Here is a 22,381-nt window from a genome sequence, read left to right as displayed (position 1 = left end):
CACGACTCTTCAATGACACCCTTCTTCAGCATTTCCTGAACCTGGTCGGCAATAACTTTTCGTTCTGATGACGACACTCGGTAAAGCTTTTGTCGGATCGGATGGGCAGTGCTGGTGTCAATCCTATGGTGAGCACGAGAACATGGTAAAGGTAGTGGCTTCTCATCTTGGCAAAAGTCAAACACAGAAGCATGTCGCCTCAAGAGATGGCGTAACGTCTGCTGCTCGTGTGACCGCAAAGTGGTGCTAATCATGCTTAGGATCTGGGACTCGTAAGAGCAACTGCGCTTGCCAGAGACTGTACCTTTCTCGCTTTCATCGTTGTTAACGACTGCTACAGAACCTTCAGTGGAATCATCGAAGACGCCAAGCTTCATTCCTCGAGGGAGCATAACCGGCATTGGGGAACAGTTCAGTGCCCACAGAAAGGCTGCTCCTTCATCAACAGATACCAAACAACGAGGGACGAGTATACCTTTCTTAGCACATTGAACGATGGCAGGTTCAACGATGGCGTCAAAAGATGTGGCACATTCTGGGGCGAACACCGCAACTGACCTCATTGACCATGGCGGCATTGTCAGCTCATCGGAAACAATCAGAGCGTCCTTCGCGGCCTGCGGCGCCTCATCGACGAGGGTAGGAACAATGTCACCGCTGACGGAAAGTTCCCCGCTTCCACAGTCGACGAAAGCGCCACATCCTTGGAGAAAGTCAAGACCGAGAATCACATCGTGGGTACAACGTTGCAGCACAAGAAGCTCTGTTGGGAACGCCTTTCCTGCCAAAAAACATTGACGGCACAATCTCCGACAGGATGAAGTACTTCCCCACCAACACCACGAAACCTTGTTGATTCGCCCCAAGAAAACATAACTTTGCGGCCAATGCGACTTTTGAAAGAAAGACTCATAACTGATATCGTAGCACCAGTGTCCACCAAAGCACTTGTACAAAAGCCATCTATTTCCACACGTACCTTGTTCTTGGACATTATAACTGGCAGAGGCATCTGAGGCAAATCCTGTTGTGCGACCTCACCTCCATCGGTCGCGCTGGCTAGTTTCCCGGCGGCAGCGGTGGTGATGACAGGCGTCGTCCCGACGGAGGGGAACGATGCAGTCGGCCAGATGGAGGCGTCAAACTATGGTCAGAAGCGGGAGAACTGTCGTGGTGATTTCCCCGCCGTGAGGTACTCCTGGAATGGGCGGGCCAAGTACCGTTGTTGTGACCAGTGCCCGCTGGCGAAAACTCTGATGGGGAATGATATCGGGATGTCGGCTCTCTCTGTGGACGACAGAACCGAGCTATATGCCCGGCGATACCGCAACGGTAGCACACAGGGGCTTGGCGGCATGGATTGTACTCCTGGAAGGCATTGCGCTGACGTGGTGGTGGTACAGGTAAATATTCCTTCGGGTCGTTATAGGTGTTGGCTGGCTGATGGGGGTAACTGAAGCAGTCTTCGTACCTCGGCAGCGGGTAGTTATTGCGCTGTGACCTCGGTAGTGAGGGTGGCCTGCAGTTGCAGTCACCGATGCCTGCTGCGGCTATTGACACGAGAGGGCGAGAGGGAGGCGGTGCGGGAGTAGGTTCGTACGGCGTCGGGCGAGCGTGTCGAGTGAGCTCTTCTCGAACGATCTGCCGTATTGTCGACGCAAGATCAAGCGGCGTGTATTAGTCAACACTTGCCACGGTGGTTACATTCGGTAGGCGACCGAACTTGGGGGTGATACGTCGCATCTTCAGGGTCTCGAATGTGCGACAGTGGCTTATGACGTCGGTTACTGTAGCGAGGTTGTCTTTTCTGATGAGGAACTAATACACGTCTTCGGCAATGCCCTTCAATAGGTGGCCAACTTTGTCTTCCTCTGACATGGAAGGGTTGACAATCTTGAAAAGCTTCAAGATTGCCTCAACATAGGTCGTGCACGTCTCTCCTAAGATCTAAGCTCTCTGCAGTAATGTTTGTTCGGCCTGCTTTCTCTTAGCTACGGAGTCTCCGAAACAGGCTCTTATTTCGGAAACGAAACAATCCCATGACGTGAGGGCATCTTCGTGGTTCTCGTACCACACGAGTGCTGTGTCCGTTAAGAAAAATACTACATTGGTCAGCTGGGTCGCCGCGTCCCACTGGTAGCATTTGCTCACCCGTTTGTAGTGTGTGAGCCAGGCGTCCACGTCCTCGCCAGATTTGCCACCGAATGTGCGAGGCACTATCAGATCCTGACGCAACCAGGGACCAGTCGCACGCGAACCTGGCACTAGCGGTGCTGCTGGGACTGGTAGACGGTCTGCAGCTGCGGGGATCCGGTTTCCTTATTCGCTGTGAGACATCTCAGCTACCAGTGATAACGGGGGCAGTCCAGCAAGGCGGCAGCTTCTTCGTAGATCAGGCGCTTGAAGCGTCGTGTTGCTTGGTTGATTACCCAGCGCCTCCACCATAAAGCTGTTACAGTTGAATAAAAGGATAGGTGGATTTATTTACAGGGTGAGGATGAAGTTCGGCAGTCGCTGTAAAGATGGAGTCCTCAGGCCGCACCAGACAACATAGTCTTCCTCTTCTACCTACCCGGCACATACTACAGCCCGGATCATACCGTAGCAATATATATATATATATATATATATATATATATATATATATATATATATATATATATATATATATATATATATATATATATATATATATATATATATATATATATATGTGTGTGTGTGTGTGTGTGTGTGTGTGTGTGTGTGTGTGTGTGTGTGTGTGTGTGCATACATACATACATACACCAGACTCTTCGAACCTCATTCACGCTGGATCCGACGTATTGTATGCAAAAAATAGACGAAACTTTCACGGAAGCGTCTTTACTTAACATTTTCAGTTGGTGGACCATTACTCTGACGAGGGCTGGTCCACCAGCTGAAAACGTTAAGAAGATTCTGTGAAAGTTTTGACGTCTTTTTCTTGCATATATATATATATATATATATATATATATATATATATATATATATATATATATATATATATATATAAGTTGCAGATGCTTCGTTTTATGCCATGACAATGTGTAAAATATAGCTTTAATGTAACCATTCTACGGATGTCTGTCTGGTTTGGTATTAAAACTGAGAAATGATTTGGGAAACCCGAAATGTCAGGTTTTTTCACATACTTTTTGGTCAGAGTTTAGATAATTTCTTAAAGTACAGTTTCTTTTAAACAACTCTTTATGCCACTAAACTTTTATCATTCTGAGCCATAATAGCTCATATTGCTCTATATTAACTGTAAAATGCAAATAAGCATTAAGAAAGCGTTTATAAGACAATTTAATGGACAAGAAAAAAAAAGATTGTAACATGAAAATTCTGAAACCCTCAACCCATGCCAATTGCTTACATAAGGTTCAAAATAACTATACAGCCGATATCAAGGAGATATTTGCACCCTTCACATGATGAAGAACATGCGGGTAAAATTTCATACAGATTGGGCAATCCGAAGTACCAAAACAAAAAGATGATGTCCGAACTTAAGAAGTTGCCTAAGAATGGTTCTTAAGAAAAACACCTTTAAAAGGTATAAGTGAAGCCTAATCTCTGTGGAAAAGATAAAAGATAAGTTTTTCAAGATGATTTCTTCCATCATAAAAGCTTGTGAATAATGGCTACTTTGAGCAAGTGGCTTTAGTGAACTGCTCATGTGAAATGCAATGGCAAACAGCCAAGTGACAATTTTCAGGGTACTCAACACAATGAGCACTTTTTAGTTTTTAAATAGCCACCTTGCCCTCTTTAAAAGTAATTTTAACCTATTTCGGGTTTAATTTTAATTCAGTTTTTTTTTTTTCGTCATAAAAGTAGAGAGACTAAACAAGTGGAAGCAAATGAAAACGAAAAATACGTAACTATAAAAGAAAACTTGCATTTTCCAACTCTCATTTCCCCTTAACATGCATAAACCTCGATGCACTAAAGATCATTTTGCAAGCTCTGCATGCCGCAAAGCAACTTCAAGCATTATTTATTTTTTTAAAACTATTACACATGCTGAAAAGTGATCTCCTTTAAGGTAGATTTGCGGAAGAACGTAGCAGTCTTTCCTTTCTGTCAGGCTAGCACATTGCCAGAAGGGTTCATACCATTGCACAAACAAGAATATTACAATTACTAGAAACTATAATTGCCACAGTTGTCAAAGCACTGAAAACTGCATCAGAAGGCACACGTAAAGAAGACAACAGCCAACATAAACTCATGAGATAGAGTGGTTGTTGCTTGTTTACATTAAATGCATGTTGATGTTGTGAGGTGTTCCATTTGTGCTCATTTGCATTGTATAATTTTTTTAACTGAGAGCGGCATCCTGGGCAAATTGCTAATCTATTATATAGGATGATTGTTCAACAAAAAAGACACGGACAAGTGACAAAATTGATTTTCTATTTGCTCTAAGCTGTGCTTGCCATTGATATTCCACACTCCCGTGAGTCTGAACAAATCCACCTCTCGTGTTATTTCCTCTTCTAAATTTCGCATCCTTTGAAGGAGAGATGGCCTGACAGGCCAAGATGCACCAGAAGTCTGGTGCGGAAGTACCTTGCTCGTTGGGCAGGGTGATAACGTTGACGCGTATGTTCCACACTTCCCAGGGGATGCACTCTGAGGAGAGGAGCCACCGGGTGCGCTTCTTCTGGAAGAACTCCAGCCAGATCTGCGCAGAAGAAACACTCGCTGAGGTCTGGGAAACTGACAGCTCTTTTCGTACTGGAAACATACAAGATTATTAAACCCTTGCAATGAGGAGGTGTCTCAATAGTATAAAGCACTGTCTGACCGATTGCGTGAGATGTCAAAAAGGAGTGTCACAGCAACTGACGTTTCGAAAAGGCGACTTGTCTTCTTCTGAGCCTCTCCCCAAATTTTCGTGTCATTTGAGCATTTATTTAATGTGGCATAAAACGGACATGGCACGAGAATGCCATGTGTTAGTCCAAGGCTCACATTTGTCATCGCTATCACATGCCTCAGATTAAGTGCCCTAAAAGCTTTTTAAGTTGTTAGGACTTGTTCTGAAGGCCTCATTAAGGCATACAATACAAAAAACCAACTGTAAAGAAATTTCACTTTCATTCTAAATTGCTTACAAATTACTGGCAAATTTTTTACTTAAGAAGCCTTGGTCGATAATATTAATATGTGAGGTCTTACTTGCCAAAACCACAATATGACTATGAGGCAAGCCCTAGTGGAGCTGGAAATTTCAGACATGTGCTGTTCTTTAGAGGTTCCCTGATAGTGAAAGTTTTTGTTTGCGACTTTTTTTTACTGTGATTTGTACCTTTGCATATGGTAATGCTGGAATTTAGTCGTAAATTTTCTAACACATCGTATAACTTATGATAGCATCATTAATTCTAGCCTTGTCCCGCCGCGGTGGTCTAGTGGCTAAGGTACTCGGCTGCTGACCCGCAGGTCGCGGGTTCATATCCCGGCTGCGGCGGCTGCATTTCCGATGGAGGCGGAAATGTCGTAGGCCCGTGTGCTCAGATTTGGGTGCACGTTAAAGAACCCCAGGTGGTCAAAATTTCCAGAGCCCTCCACTACGGCGTCTCTCATAATCATATGGTGGTTTTGGGACGTTAAACCCCACAAACCAATCAATTAATTCTAGCCTTGTGTGGATATTCGAATGCTTCAAACTTTTAAACAAATAGTGGGGTATTCAAATTCACTTTGATTCAAATTTAACATATTGAAAATTTCGAGGTATTCGCAAGAAATGACTAATTGCATATTAATCTGAATGTACTGCCTGTAAAAGCGGTTTCACTGCAGTGTAGGAGTGCTGAACCATGAAAGCACCCATCTAAAAAAGATAAGCTCTGCCGCGAAGCCCCCTTCAAATTCAAAGGGGCTTGCACCTCTTTTTGAGCCGATCGATGGTCGAGGCTACCGAGGACATGCAAACCGATTATTATAGCACAGCACACAGCGTGCGATCCACAATAAATTCTCAAAGTCAGCTAAGAATTTTTCTCTTCTCTCGGCAAATGACTCCACAAGCTCAGAAGGCACACGTGACGTATTTACTTTCCTTGCGCCATCCCTCCCTACTTAGCTTCCAACACTTTTGCCGAGACAAGAAAAGAGAATGCACTTGCAGCATGTAAAAAATCTTTGCAACGCCGTGCGTACGGAACAAATTCTAAAAATCTTTGCAGCGGTGAATTCACGAGGCAAGGAGCTTTTTTAGTTAATCCATTCCATGGCTACTTGAAACAGTGTCGCACGGCCCCTTTTAATAAAAATATTACCCTCAAATCAATTAATTTTATTAAGAAACGGCTTATATGCTCCAAGTATAATAAACTTTAAAATGTGATGTTGTATTTTATGGGTTATGACCCGCATACCACTGAAAGTCAAATCCTGCTACTACTCGAACTTGTTTCGACTTCCTTTGAACGAAAAAAGAAATGGCATTTGCATAGAGGCCCTATTTCAATTAAAAAAAAAAAACATTGTGCAGGTTAGTTAGGTCATGATAAATATGCCCATTTTTTTATATGTGATATGTAATACTCGAATTCGATTCGAGATTATTCGGCCAAAATCACTATTCACTTTGAACCTGAAATTCACTATTCGCACAAGCCTAGTCAAATTCAGAATGATTTTGCGTCCAAGTACCATAAGAAACCCGCCCAAGTACCATAAGAAACATAAGGCCCGCCCAAGTACCATAAGAAACTAGTGCCCCACAGCAGCGCAGTGCCTGAGACACCTTTCACGTGCGCTCAAGCTTCGGGGACGCTGAATGCGCTTTTTCACATAGGGTTCCTATGGGCGGTGAAGGATGAAACGATGTGGGTACTTTGAATGTGTCTCCTTCAGAAAGAAGAAAAGCATTTCTCGTGTAAGCAACCAAAATCACCTTGAGAGCAACCTGGCAACAGAGGGAGAGAACCAAATAAAAATACTTTATAGGCAACGCTCGTCACTAATAATCAATTATTAGTGACGAGCAGAGTAAGCTCGATAACAAAGAATAATGAGAGTACCTCGTCAGCGTCCGTGATAAACAAGCAAGCAGAAACACCAATAAAGACGAAAATCAACTTTCACGATCCTGCTAAGATTAGTCAAGCGTCGCATGCCTTCGTTATAATCACGCTACGAAACTGAAACCATGAAAGGGCGTCACTTATCAGCGTTGCCCCAGTCCGCTCGACGCGCTGACGCTAGAAATCAGTTCCATTTATCTACGTGAGAAGTTAGCGTGGTTTTTCCAACACCTGCAAGTCGTAGACAGTGTCAGCACCTCCCAGTTCATATGCATCAACATTATGGCGCAAAATTTCAAGTGGAGGGTTGAAAATGCATTCGTATGGCAGACGTTGCGGGACAGAGAGCCGTCATCATACATCTACAGCAAAAACACTCCAAGGGTTAAAGGGGCTCTGCGACACTTTTGGTATAGCCGTATTTAGCACCGAAACCCCTGTAGCAATAATTACTGAGACGAATGCAACGAGAATGATAGAAATTGGTGCGCACAAAGTGAAGTGATCAGTCCTCAAAGCTCAAAACTCGAGCAGACGACAACGAGAAACGTTCTCTTTCGCATTTCACTCGCCTGCTGACGTCAAAGACCACTTCCAATCACAGCGCGTGTCTCACAGAGACATTCTGGAAAAGTCCCCCCATTGGCCTTCACACAATACCTCGCTACCGCTCTTTTTGACGGCGTTGTTAACATGGTTACCATGAACCACGTGCGTTGGGTAGCAGATGTTACCACAGTCACGCTAACCTTTCTAGCCACTATAGTCACACTGTGTAAGAAACACACATACGCTTTGAGTGGGGTCACTTGTCGCCTGCATGCAAAACGTGTTTTACGGCAACGCCGGTGCCCACTTTTTGGCTCGCTGAAAACGCAGCACGCGTTCCTAGTTTTAGTTGCTGGCATACCATATCCTCGTTCGCAAACTAAGTGCTGTGTTCGTTGTTCTCAAAATACACCATTTTGCAACAGGAATTATTTCTTTCTGAAAAGTATAAAAAACGGCTTATGCTGTTTTTTGCATTCGCTCTTAGGGCCTAGCTACCACCATATGAATATTGCACGCTATTTCTCACGTCAAGCCAATCAAAAGCGAATGGTGTTTGTCGTTACGTCACATGACATGACGTCACTTCCTATGACAAAAATAGCTGATGTATGTCGCAGTAGTCTGAAATCGAGGTAGTTTGTCTGGTCAATTAAAATTATAATATCGTGGATTTCGGCGTTGCCAAGTGCGCAACGATATCGGCGTGTTCCACAGCACCAGAAGAATCGATAAAAAATACATGCTCAAAAATTATCGCAGTGCCCCTTCAAACAGCACCTGATTAGACAGTGTGAACAGTTGGCCATCATTTGTAGATATGACCCGAACAGACCTTGACATTCAATACATCCGATTTCAGAGCTCACTCAAAGTTTTCACACCCGCTCTAAGCATTCATATTCAGTGGCTGCTAATGCACACTTCTTTTACTTTATCCTGTTTTACTCTACATTGTTTCTTCTCTATCAACTCTCTGAAGCCTGTTTTGCACGCTTCAAATGGGGAGTTTTAGCACCCCAGCTGCATTGTATTTCTGCCTACTATAAACGGAGTTCTCACATTATCCGAACCTTTATTGGAGGTCAGCCTGAACTTCTGTGAAAAGGCAGAATTAATGAGTCAAAGCTAATGTTCACCCTATGCATACATTAGCGTGGAAACTTGGGCAAGTAGGTAAGACGTAACTGTATATAAGAACACTGTTCCAGACAAAGACTGACAAAGGTAAAAAATACAGCCCTGTGTCTGTTACCTTCCTCGGTGTTTGTTACGGTGTTCTTAATATATCCAAATGTACATTAGGTTTCTGCAAATAGCAAATTTGTGAGTTTGAAGCGAATTTGAAGCAAACAGTGATTTAATTGAATAATTTAGAATCAAGTTAAATAAGTACCAATCACATATTAAAAAAATTTGACATATTTGTCATGACCCAACCACAGTATTTGCACAGTATCCTTAAAGACTTCAGGAAGGCATGTAGAAATGTCATTCTTTTTGGTTTGAAGAGAAGTACAAGAAACTTCGTATTGTAGCACAATTTAGCCTTTCATAAAATGCAGAGATAACCTCCAAAATACATTGTTTTAAAATTTACTATACTTAGAGCCTATAAGCCAGTGTAATAAGCTTTTAAACTTAAAAAAATATGATCAGATGTGAGGGCATCATGTATATGTTAATTTAACATTGAAGTGGGGCTTTGCAGCAGTCCAGATTTCCCCTGGATGGGTGTACTCACGATTCAGTGCCCCTTCAATGCAGTGAAACCTCCTTTACAGGAAAAGGGTGGAGAGAAGTGGTACAAGCAGATTTGGAAAATTTCTCTAAATGAACGAACAGGTGTGGTAGTAGCGGTCAGAAGAGAGAAAGAAAGGCAACAGATGGTGCCTTTCTTCCTCATTTCAAACAACTACCTCTCCACCTATTCGTTCATTTAGAAAAATTTCCAATAATTTAGGTTCGAATCAAAGCAAATATTCGTGCGAATATTCGCACATGCTTAAGAAGCACCTTTGCCCCAACTCACCTGGCCAGTACGGGGTCCATCGTGGCTGCGCAGGCGGTCGCTGAAGGCAGTCACGTCACGACAAACCGCCTCATTCAGCTCATCCGACGCGCAGCGTACCTGGGCACAGACAACAAAAACATTTTCGCTTAACAAAGATGCCCCCAGAAACACAGAATGAGGCCACCAAACAGCTCATTATTAGTAGCATTGGTCAAAACTGTTTCGCGGCTTAGGTAAACACTATCTTAGTGTGGGGAAATAGCGCAACATAACTTCCATTCTCTACTATGGAGGGAATAAAGCGTCTATCAGAGGAACACATGAAGTATGCGCTTGTCCTTGTCACACCTGGTGTTTGTCTCATTGACACTTTATTCCCTCCATAACCAGCAGTGACAAGCCGAACAAAACGAGCTTCCCGAGTTCCATTCTTTGCGTCATGCATAGCAAACAATGCTGATGGGGCATATTGTAACAACCAAAATATCAATCGACCCCCCCCCCCCCCCCCACACACACACACACCGTTCGACTGAGAAGTACTGAAACTCGAAAAACAAGGAGTACACGAAATGGCCAAACTACCAGGTGGTGCCCTTGTCATGAAAGAAGTGTGATTTCACAGGCTCCACAGTGCCACTGTGCAGCGTGTGAGTGTGCACCCATTTACAAGTGTGTTTACATGCTTGTTCCACATGCTGAAGGGTCAAAAGATGAACTCAAGCGTTATCTACCTAAAGGTTGCAACCTCCACAGAGAGCCTTTGAAATGTGCTCTCGTAGGTCTAAACACACACTCCACCTTAAGGGTTCTAATTTTGATGCAGTCTGATGTGACTGGTAGCTACCATGAGTAAAGCTCCCCGATTGTCACGGACGGCTATTTTTGGCGGCACTGCGTCACGGCAATTAACGGGCGCCGTACTTCCCGACTGACCGTGAGAACGGCGGCGCATGAAAGGGAGCCGAGAAGGGCAGAATGGGGTGCTCTTCTTAGAACGTCGCCGCCGACGGTTAATCCGTTTGTAACTGTGGCGGTGTCTGCAAGGTCGTAGAAGGCCGTGGTATACCCCGAACAAGGATTAGACTACGAGACGCACCGGCTGAGAGCCAAACGTTTGACCGTTCCCACGGGGAAAAGCGTGGGAAACGCTCTGGTGGCCAAGCCGTATGACAACAACCCGACAGGTTGTCACTCTCGCTAGTTGAGGGCCCTCTCCCAATTAAAAAGGGGTGGGGTCAAAATATTTTTGGGGCGGAGTTTCCATCAATTAAACGTACATGATTGGGCCCAGGTAGAGGTCTCGTGTCCCCAAGGAAGAGAGCGAGGAGACACGAGAGGGATTTAAGCGCAGGATTTTGCCCTGCTAGGCAGACTAGTCGCTGACCAACATGGTGTAGAAACAGATCAACAAGCATCTCTTCTAGAAGTTTTTAGTGTGGCTCTGTATCGGCTGGCCACCTAAACTTAGCCGTTCGTCTAGTTGTGACGCGATATTAACGTCTGCAACGTAGACATCGGGACTTCGCCTCGAGTTAGCTCAACCTGCTCGAAGTCACCTGCAAGCACTAGCCTCCCGGAGCCACCAGCGTTGCAACACTGCCGACATCGCAGTTGTGCCAGAACTCTCTTCGACTTCTCGCATCCGATCTTCGGGGACACAACGCTGCCGGTCATCACACGTATGCCTTCACCTGTTTATATCTTGGAACTTTCTCCTGCGTAATTCTATTGTTGTTAGTTTGTAATAGTTCTCTCGCTTAAGCTGATTCATTGTTTTTATATGTATTTTTTCAGTTGTATCAAGTGTTGATGTGCTTTGTTAGTGGTATTGAAGTATTGTATTATATCCTGTGTGCTGCAATATAACTAGAGTAAAGTTTGTTTTGTTTTCTCACGTCTCTGATCTCTTCACCGTCTCTGCTTGCGTACGGAACGAACCAACCTGCTGTCATTCCTGTCGCCGACTTCGCGCTGGCGACGCTAGAGTGGCAGCTTGTAACACCGCTAAACTCTCGATAATCTTTCAATCTGGCCCCAAAACTTCATTTGTCTTCCAACTGCCGCATGCGACTAGAAAATTCTTCTTAGTCTGCCACAAGCGAATGCTTCCGTAGGGCACCTGCTGCACGTGGTTGCGCTACTGTAACCAGAGCCTACTGTCACAAGAAGAGGCAAAAGGCATCCGGTGAGATGGAGCACCACGGATGCCTTCTGTGATGAAATTTTAGATATTACTCAAGATTCGCAGCTCTTCGTCAGATTAATCTTGCACTACAGTTAAGCCTGTGCTAGCACCCAGACACTTTCCTCACACGCCTCTGCAGACTCAATGACTGTTTTCTTGAATGCTATAAAGTAACTATCGTCGGTGTCTGCTCGTTCTTACAGAGATGTAGAAAAAACAAGCAGCCTGGAACCCAAACAGATTCACAAGACATTGAAAACGCAAAATAGGGACATGACCCAGAACGACTGTGACCCATTTGACAGTCCTCAGAGTGCACGTCGATGATTAGGCCTAACCTGCCAAGTCCAGGACGACTGGGTTACGAGGTGGAAGCAAGTGACTCGCTCAATGGTGGCCGACAAAAGGCCACCGTATGACTGTTCCAAGGGCTCCGACAACAGGACACTTCGTCGGGGTTCCGTCATCACAAACAGTAAAGACGTTCACTTACTGAGCTTGATTAGAGTAGCCTCGGAGAAGCGGTAGTGGCTATAAACTGACTTAGGTGTAGAACTGACTCGAATTGGAATTGACGTTAGTTCTGTTTTCGTTGTATAGCAGATTATTGTGTACATGTTTTGTTTTAGCGTAAAGTTTGAGAGTTTGGTACAATGTGTTTGTCATGCCACCACGATCTCCAGTCTCTTTTCCTCAATCTGAATCCTTTGTAAGCGCTGCCGAGATAATCGTGACACGCCGCCTTAGAATTTCCTATAAATACACTATAGGAAACCCTGGCGCTAGTGTCTATAGGAGCTGCAACTCATGGCGCTTCAGCTAGCATAGCAATGATGAGTAGTACACAGATTCGTCTAATCTTTGTTATTTTAGCTCTGTTTGGCTCCATGTGGCTTGAATCCTCTTTGGCACAATATGAAGCTCAGCAATGATTACGCGGTTTCAGTTCACCACCTTAACATAGGCCTACCTGCTCAAATCAGCTTACGGAGTTCACAAAAGTCCTTTCCTTCATCGAAACAACAGTAAATGAAGCCACAAGTGCATTTGAAACCTGTGAATACGAAGACTTGGCAAATCCGTGTTACTACCCATCATTACCATGATTGCTGAAGAATAGCAGCATCTGAGTTCCCTGTAGCTAATTTTAGGAAACTTCATGACCCCCATCACCCTGTCTCATCGTCCTGGAGGAAAGCGATCAACAACTGTGGTAGGTGTGTTGAAGGCCATCGGGTGCCATCACCGTGATAATTGTTCATCTTGTATTCTCAAGAGGAACATCACGTTGAAATGAAAATAGAATTGAAAAACTTTATTTTTGTCCTGCAAGACGTGCTTGGCACATAGCGGGCGTCTCCCAAGTAGGGATCGACAAGGAGTACCTGGCGCCCGCTTCGTGGGCCTGCTGGTCGGCGAAAAGTGAGCTGCTGAGGGTCCTGTTCCACTTGTTTGAGGTAGAGTCGGGAGGAGCATTTCTACACTCCCAGAGCACGTGTGCGAGTGTCGCCGTGTGTCCACACGAGGGGCACGTGTCACTGGGGTACCCATCAGGATAGTAAATGTGAAGCTTGGCAAGGTTTGGATAGGTGTAGGTTTGTATTAAGCGTAGGGTTAGCACCTGCAGTCTGTTAAGTTTGGGATGTGGGGGTGGAAAAAGGTGGCGTTCACGGTAAAAGTGCTTTGTAAAGTCATGAGTCAAGTTTAAGGAAACACTGTTATAGAACCTAATAGAAGTGGAGTAGATCTGTAGCTTGTTGGAGCCCCTGAAATAGCAACAAGTGCCTCTTTGCATGTTCACATTACTGTGTAGATACCCTTTCTTTCCCTGTGCTTGTAGTATTTGCCACCCCCACAAACTTGAAATACAAAGCAGCACCAATTCATTCAAAGGTCAAGTCACTGCGAAAATATTAAGACTTAGAGGATGAAGGGAAATTAGTTAAACAAGTCCTCACACCGATAGATAAGTCTCGCAACCAAACTCATATTATTGCTATAGCAATTATATGGACACTCTCAGCTAGATTTTGCTGCCGGCATCACCATCATTCACCATATATGTATACAGATTTAAACACATAAAAATGCAAGAAAGAAAAATAATTCAGAAAAAGACTCTGGCACGCGGAATAGAATGTCGGACCTCCGAATTGTGAGTGCGAGGCGTTAGCCACTCAGCCACGAAGCACCTGCTTCAACATTCAAACGGCAAGCTATTTATATCTACCAATTACCACTGGTGATCGGCATCTCAGGGGGAACTATCATGTTTTCAGCATTACCAGCGAGATGGTGCAGTGAGCACGCATCGCCACATCGTCACAACGCACGCCATCATTTCCCGCGCGTACTTTGCCCCGCAGAGAGGGGGCAGGACGCTCCTGCGCGCGCTTGCTCATCTCACGTTGGGGACAATCATACGCCTTGGGCTTTGACCAGAACGATTCTGTTAAAGTTACCGGGCGCACAGAGGTCACTGCAATCGTTGCACAGTCTCAGTTTGCGAAAAGGGCGTACTTTGCAGACACAGCGAAGTAACAACTGAGACGCTTATTCGCGTTCATCTGTACCTGCGAGTACGTTTTATGCGTCATTTGTGAGATACGTGGGGCACGTTTTGATTTGCTAGCCATTCTGCACGTGATCTTCCAATGTGTCGCTATTGTGTTCATTGCTTCGCCTTTGCGGCAAAGCTGCAACTTTTTTCTGACTTATACTCCATGATCAAACTTGTTCTTGAATATGCATTTCTGGCAAGGTGTCATTGTGACAACACCTGGAGTTTTAAGCCCTACAACCATGGTAAGATTACAAGGGGCGCCGTACTGGAGGGCTCCGAAAAAATGCTGACCATCTGGTGTTCTTAGAAAGATGTGCATTGCGCAGTACACGGGACTCCACCACTTAACCTACATCGAAATACGAGCGCCATAATGGAGATTGTACCCGCAAATATCGATTCAGCAGTCGAGCACTGTAATCATTGATTCACCATGGCAGACTCCTACCTGTGAGAGCATACCCATTCAACTGTAAAGTTGCCACTCTGCATTCTTTTTAAGCGCTGCAGAAATGAAGGGAGGGATACAAAATAATCAAAAGAATCCAGACGCTTAGACTTTGCCAGCTTAGATCACATGCTCTGGCGGTGCCCTGCGTTACGGGTTGAAGGTGTTTTACATTGTCCAAGTGGGATGCTGCGCTATCCAGTACTGATTTAAGGCCGCAGCTATGAGCAGTCTATTCAATAGGCCCACGATGGGGCAGAGAGGTTAGGCCTATCTGTCCCTACATGGGAGTGGCCTGCTACGTGCTAGTTCACGCCCCGACGGACCTAAATAAAGTTTTTTCATATCATATCATACTGAGCCCCATGGTAGTAATACTCACGTATGTGAAGTCTATGAAGTCGCAAGTGACGTCTTCAAAGCCAACAGTGCCAACTGAGTACCTGCCTTGTGTCTTGTACTGAAACTGCAAAGAGGGAAAATGATGCTCTATTTATAGGGACCTCAAGTGCTCCATTAGACAAAGAGGTAGTCGTGATTCAGAGACCGTCATGCTGAATTCATGTTTACATTTGTACGACCTGGGCAGCTCAAACTGATTGCTGTGTGGTACTTAAAACACTCCTCGAAGGGTCAACAGCGTTACAAGGTGGGTCGCAAAAGTGAAAGAAAAACAAACAAGTGAAACAAACAAATAGTAAAGTACAATCTGAATTTCTAGAATTTAAAGTAGGTTCTACGAGTGCTACTGAACATGCATCCACAGACACAGAACATTGCCAATACAGACATAGAACATTGCAATAGACATAGAACACTCCCACACATAGAAGTGAGAAGTGCTAAAAAATTTTGCGGTTGGCCTAGGTTGCAAAGTTTCTTCCACAATTCCACAAAGAAAAAAGAAAAATGAGTTTGAAAATCAAACTATTATATAAAAAAAAAAACATCGTTTCACTTCTCTTAGACCTGGGCTGCCTCTCTAAAGAGAAAGCCATACAGGAGACACTATTTTTAACATTGTAAGTATTCTGTCTATAGCAAAAAAAATTATGTAAACATAAAAATGACTAAGCGAATTGTATGGGATTGCAAATTCTTTTAGCCAAAAGGCAAGCAGCCTCAAGTACTGAAGTGCATCCAGCTCTCAGTTATTGTCTCGGCAAAAGTATTTTGCCTGATGTGTTCCAGGTTGAATGTTTCCAGTTGTAATCTTTGCAGTTCCTATTCAAATATTCATCAGGAACACATTTTGGTTCACATCTTAACCATCATGTACCAGCTTCTATGCCAATAAACAGCACTGCATACCAATCGCTGCCATTCAGCCATAATGATATAGAGCAGCCAACTTCCACAGACTTGCCGCCTTGCTATCACAGGTCTAACGGCACACACTGCCGTGGTGACAATGCAGTCGGAAGGCACACTCACCTTTCCCTGTGTGCGATGAAAGAGCAGCGTGTGGAAGATGCCCGACACAGCTTCCTGAACCTGCCGCCCTTCCAGGCACTGGAATACACCAGTTCCAAAAGTCTTGTTAACTCTCTCACATGTACACTTTGTTCCAATCACACAAACTGAACGTAGCAAGGGTTGAGAGAGGGGTAACTGCGAAACTAGTTCCCCATGGTGCTACTTCACACATATGAATGTCTCTCCTGAAACAAGACAGTGGTCAACTGCTCTGTAGGCACTATTTATAGTTGTCAGGATTTAACGTCCCAAAACCAGGATATGATTATGAGAGACATCCCAGTGGAAGAGACCCAAATTTTGGATCATCTGGTATTCTTCGAATTTAAGTACACAAGCAATGAGCATTTCTGCCTCTACTAAAAATGTGGTCACAATTCAATCCTCTTTTACCTAATTAGCAGCCACATCCTAACAAATCCAGCAAACAATTAGACTAGGGAAAGCATATGGTACATTAATTGTTGTCTTCACAGTGCAGTAATTATGGCCCTACTTGAAATGAAGTAAAGTAGACGAAGCATCAGCCTTTCTGTAAGTGGCACGTGAATCCACAACCTTCGAATTACCCCTTTGATGCTCTATTAATGGAGTTATGACGGAAGGCACTCCACATGGCCTTCGTTTGTGTAATCCCTGGGAGAGTTGGCCAGCAACGCTCGTATCCGTGGTGGCTAGTGTGAACCACTCTTTTTTTCAGGCATGGCATGGCATCTTGCACGAGACAGGAACTGAGCAATAAACCCTTGCATGATAATTCAAGGTATTAAGTCTGCCAGGATGAAGCCTCCATTTCTGTTAGACACAAACGAATGTTTCCAAAAGACAACTCGGTACAACTGTTTAGAAGAAATTAACGGCATTGTCACAATGACTCCAGAAGGAAACGAGCTTCACTTCCAAAGATGACACTCTCTTACCTCAGGAAGCGCTACGCACTGCCAAAGGCCAAGGAGCACTTGTTTACGTGACAAGCACCCCCTCTTTATCGTCTTCTCTTTCCGATTTTGTAATGACAGAACACAGAAAAGAAGCCTTCAGATATCCATCACACCAGTCTTTTCGGCAAAAGTACTTGCACGGTATCAACAGGGAAGTGACAAAAGTGTGTAGAATGCCAAAACAAGCCGATGTGAGACACACATATTAAAAGGGCCCCCCTTAATGCCGTTGCTAACCTGCTGCCTTTTTCTTTTGCCACAGCACTGAATAAACCAAGGTTTGGCGATGAACCAATGACCAATTGGGCGCTAGAATTGTTCTAATTGAGATTGTGCACATATGCTGAATGCGTGATTTACAAAATCTGGCATGCATATTTCCAATGCAGATAATTAGGACACAGAAATAGTTGCCCTTGATGGAACCTGTGCGAATGTCTAAACATTAGAAGGCTGTCCTTTGTACTAATTGAGCAACAAGGAAGATGTGCCTTATGCATGGCTGCTTCAATAGTGTTATCTATTTGTGACCACTTATTATATTCGTCCATCACATGTAGAGCAGCAAATCAAGATATGCTCTGGCATTATCTGAATCTCTTTACCACAACCTACTATACTTCTGAGCTGCCTAGCGAGCGGAGTGCCAGCACACCCATTCCAGTACAGGCGCCTGCCGCTATGAACCCTGTGACGCTGCAACGTACCCATCGGCACTGGCTGGTGACAACCGCAACATGCATCGCCGCGCTTTTTTTTTGTCGTCTGCTCGAGTCACTTACAAAATGCACACTAATGATGATGATGATCTCTGGGGTTTTATGTCCCAAAACTGTGACATTATTACAATAAATGTTGTATGGTTCCGCATTTTCACCATGTGGTGCTCGCCTAAATTTGAGAGGTATGCACGCGTGCTTTCTGCTCCTCGTACGACGAGGAGGTGCACTCAGCCAGGAAGAGAAACGAGAGGATGAACGGAGCATAGCGGAGCAACTGAAAAACGAAATGAGTGATAACCTCTCTTGCTTTATCAAACGCGTGTAACTCTGCCATTAGGTCACAGTTTGAAAATTGTGCACGACCATGAGTTCATTCATTGTAGGCTCTTGCACGTGCAACATCACAATTAAATCTCAACCATTCGGTATAATTTATGGCTCTTAAGAACCAGTTACAAAACTGTTAAACGCTCAGCAATGCAATCAGTTGTCAAGAAATTTCAGTATATATAATTTTTACTTGCGAAGACCCATAAAGCTGTATGCTCCCTTTTGGTGATTATTCCAGAGGAAGGCAAAGTTAATCTAGCTGTCTTTAAGAATGAAAGTTTTTACTCAAAAGTACTGTGCAGACCGAGTATTTCACAGCATAAAAATGCAAATGAGTTGGCCTTTTCAACAAACATAAAGGATCTTTTTTACTCGTTTACACCACAGGAGGTGCTACTAGTAAGTGTTGAATAAGCGATTGTGAGTGCTGTTTTGTTTCAAAACAGTTGCAGAGCGTCTTTCATCAATTTTTTATGAACCTGCAATCTACATTTGCTATTCAGAACAAAGGTATTTATCTGTAAAATATTGCACTTGTATTGGGTTCCTTTCCGTGCGTGCTGGATGAAGCTGCGGCCACTGTCACATGTGACAGTCCTTGCCAATTTTTGCTCAGACAGTAACTACAGGACAGCTTAGTGTACACCAACGATAACAAGTATACCATTGTATACTTATATACCTGGTATCATGAGTTGAATAAACATTTGGCGGCCAGCACATTTGGCGGTCAGACAGCACAACACGTCTCCGTCATCGCCCTTTCTAGTTTTGCACGCTGATACATGTGTTTGTATCCGATTTGCGGCTCTATTTGAAAAATAATGCGCAGAAATGTCAACTAAAATGCAAAAGAAGATTCTCAATGTCACATCGAATAAAATGACTCAAGATACGCCCCACATTTAAACACAATTCGTGATGAAACTCTTCTCAAACCGGCCACAACCCATGCATTGCCATTATAATGAATGCATTCACTGGCGGCTTCGAACAACGCCGCCAGCTAGGCAGGTCAGAATTACAGCAAGTCATGCTTTTTAGGATACGTCGGCAAACTCGCTCAGACTTGGAGCGAGCCCCGATTCTGAGGCAGTCCGGTCGAAAACAATTGTAGGTAGTCTGAGTTTAGGCAAGCTTTAAGTGTAAAATACATTTCTCGACCGAGTCTGAGTGAGTTTTTGCCAACCAGCAAATGAGTTTTGCCAACCAACAGATGCCGAAGTTAAATAGAGTTTTGCCAACACTATTCAACTTCGGCATACGTTGGCTCACGTTTATACTCGTGTTGGCTCACACATACTTCAAAAAGAACTAGTGTTCGTACATCCACTCAATATTTATCGATCAGAGCTGAAAGTGACGATAGAAGTGGACTGGAGGTGCTTTAAGCTACCTATTCACAGACTATCTAACGAGATGTTTTTGATAAGAATATGTGATATGATTCAATTTTTTCAATAAAATGTCTTTTCTGAACTGCCATCACTGCAAACTCATATTTGAAAATATGAAATGAAAAGGCTTTAAGGAGAACACCAATTCTGCGAAATGTTGCTGTCGAAGAGCATAGATACTAAAGCAAAAAAAGTTAATACGCCAATGGACTAATGCATGGACTCATTCAGACTCAGCTGCAAGCCTGAGTAGGTAATATTTTAGTCAGTATGAGTCTGAGTCGGTACGCTCGAGAAAAATTTTGTGGTGGTAGTGGTAAAAACTTTTATTTGATGAGGAGAGGTGATGAGGATGAGGAGATAAGAAGAGGTTGCTACACCCGGTAGTCCTCAGCAACCCTTTCTGCCCAACCCAGGATGACCATCTGGACATCAGGTTTCAAGCTGCGCAAGGCAGCCTCCCAATGCTCCTCACTGCTTACTACTTAGTTTCAGTACTAAGCGAGTCTGGTTAAGCAAATTTCGGGTGAGTGTGAGTCTGATTGAGCTCTAAGTGCGAAATATACTTCAAGAGAGTGAGTGAGCTCCACATTTTTTGTCAACCTATACTCCCAACAATAAGGTACTGAAGTTACATGCAGTTAGCTACAATATGCAATGCTGCAGAGATCTCACAGGTAATCATAACATCTGGCATCCGCTGCAACTAATATTATCATCACACTTATTACCTCACTGGGCATGTTGACCGAATCGTGTGATCTTAAATTTATCGGTCAGTTGGCCAGTACCTGAAAAAATTGCTGCGTATTGTAACTCCTGCCAATCAAATCACGAGCATATGTTATGTGTGGAATGCTCTTCTCTGTCACGGTGAATATGCCTTTCAACTCTCACTATAAAACCCCTGAAATTACAAACCCGCTCCAAAATGCTGGGAAATTCGGATGGCTAACAAGAACTCGCTCACGCGTACATCTTGTGTTGCATAAAAGTTGAAGCAGCACCAAAGCATACACACGCAGCAAGAAGAGAAGGCATGGGCGGCATATTAGGGGTTGGGGGTCATTTTCGGAGAAGCGCTTTGGCAAATGCGAAGTCGCTCCGTGGTCGTCGAACTAGCGACAGTAAACACTCACCCTAGGAACGCTAGTCATGCGAAACACCTCAGTAAGTGATCGCGTGAGAATGATGCACACCTGCGAGTTGTGCTAGAAACAGAACAGCGTCTATCGAAACACAACGACGCGTTAAGCAGGCACAACCAGCCGTTGACGGTCACGACTTTCCGTAATTATTAATGGACCCTGCGCATCAAGATGAAGACGGCGTTTACACGACCGTTCACCCGAGCACCTGCTACCGCAGTGCGCACGCAGCGAATAACACACTCAACGGTGTGCCGTGCTAGTCATATCCGTGCCTTCTCTCAATTTTTAGGTCGTGGGCTCCTTCATCGCATGGCACGGTTACGAACAAGGCAGCAGCGGCGCACGGCTTTAGAAATCACGAAAGCGCACGTGGAAACAGCTTCGGAAGCCCGAAAGACGGAGGGGAGCTCATAAGAGGGGCATCTGTCAGCACGCACAACGACGTAACAAAGAACTGCGCGGAATCAGCTGATCGCTCAGCGCCCGCGATGCTTACCAACTCGAAAACCTCGGATCTTGCATTCATGTCTCGCTCATTACAACGCACTCGAGCAGAGACGTCTCAGTGTTCGGCCCCAGGATGATAATTTCCAACGCTGAAACCACGGTAACAAGCACAAAGAGTACGAAGGTAACGACGAGTCGCCAGCCAGGCACACACGGGTGCACAGAAACTACACTCCGTTGTCTGCAAACGCTGGTATCTGCTGCACGCGATGATAATCGCTATTGCTAGTTTCGGTTTGTTAGATGCGTGTTTCTTGGTTTCGTTTTGTCGCTAGCGCTTGTTTATTCTAATCCGTCGATACACGGTGCAATGCAAGCATGAAGATCACAAATTTGGCACCAAAGTAAGGCCTCTTTTCCACAATAAAGGCGTTAGTGCCCTATTTTAGAGCATAATTATTGGGTACTTTACGGGCTTGTATTCTTTGTTTTACAAGAAGAAGCCAAATAATCGATACAGATGATGATTAATACAATTTAACGTTACTTGCGCATTGTAGAATTTACGTGAACCACTAGGTGAACAAAAAACGTGGATGTTTTCGCTGTGCTAATAAGAAAAAATTCTGCATTTGTTAACAAATTGTCAATTAAAATCGTTGCCATGGGCGCTGCTGGGCCCAAATTTTCATACCATTTGATATTATAAGAATCTGTGCAATGCATTGCAATGAATGAAATCTGTTGCAGTGGGGTTCTCTTCATTGCCAACCCATGGACGTTCACATACCTGTAAACCTTAGAACGGGCACTGTTCTCATTGTCACTTTTTTTCTTCTCAAGTTTCGTTGCTGTGAACAACGGCTTGCATGCAGTGTTTGCTTCTAAATTATTACAAGTTTTGTTGCATGCAATGAATTAAGTAGAGGCCATGGAGGATGGAAAAATAAGTATAGGCCATGGAGGAAGGAAGTTTTTTTCCTTCCTCCGTGGTATAGGCCCATTATACGCACCGTTATGGCAGCTAGATAGCACATAGCATTCTTCCTCCATGACATAGCATGGAGAAAGAAAAAAAATTGTTG

At 44.2% G+C, this 22,381-nt stretch overlaps 1 protein-coding gene and 1 long non-coding RNA gene across 3 annotated transcripts in view; one reads left to right on the top strand and one right to left on the bottom strand.

Annotated features, from left to right (window-relative positions):
- LOC142785277 (uncharacterized) overlaps positions 1–4,807 on the top strand; it is a 31,836-nt gene extending 27,029 nt beyond the window's left edge. Inside the window, exon 2 of the long non-coding RNA XR_012888908.1 lies at positions 4,656–4,807. This is a non-coding gene — a long non-coding RNA (uncharacterized LOC142785277). The remainder of the gene's footprint in view (positions 1–4,655) is intronic.
- Positions 1–21,535, bottom strand: part of LOC142785276 (autophagy-related protein 101-like) — a 38,569-nt gene extending 17,034 nt beyond the window's left edge. Inside the window, exons 1-5 of one of the 2 annotated variants that reach the window (XM_075883719.1) lie at positions 21,346–21,535; positions 16,267–16,344; positions 15,215–15,298; positions 9,652–9,750; positions 4,603–4,717 (exon numbers count right to left, since the gene is read on the bottom strand). In XM_075883719.1, the coding sequence (XP_075739834.1) occupies positions 4,603–4,717; positions 9,652–9,750; positions 15,215–15,298; positions 16,267–16,344; positions 21,346–21,375 (406 nt within the window). In that variant the 5' untranslated portion in view covers positions 21,376–21,535. Of the gene's footprint in view, positions 1–4,602; positions 4,718–9,651; positions 9,751–15,214; positions 15,299–16,266; positions 16,345–20,837; positions 21,282–21,345 lie in introns of those variants that run through there. The other variant, XM_075883720.1, reaches the window with a different exon arrangement.
- Positions 21,536–22,381: the final 846 nt, after the last annotated feature.

This window comes from Rhipicephalus microplus, unplaced genomic scaffold (genome assembly GCF_043290135.1).
Source record: "Rhipicephalus microplus isolate Deutch F79 unplaced genomic scaffold, USDA_Rmic scaffold_20, whole genome shotgun sequence".
NCBI lineage: Eukaryota > Metazoa > Arthropoda > Arachnida > Ixodida > Ixodidae > Rhipicephalus > Rhipicephalus microplus.
This window is presented reverse-complemented; position numbering and strand designations above follow the sequence as displayed.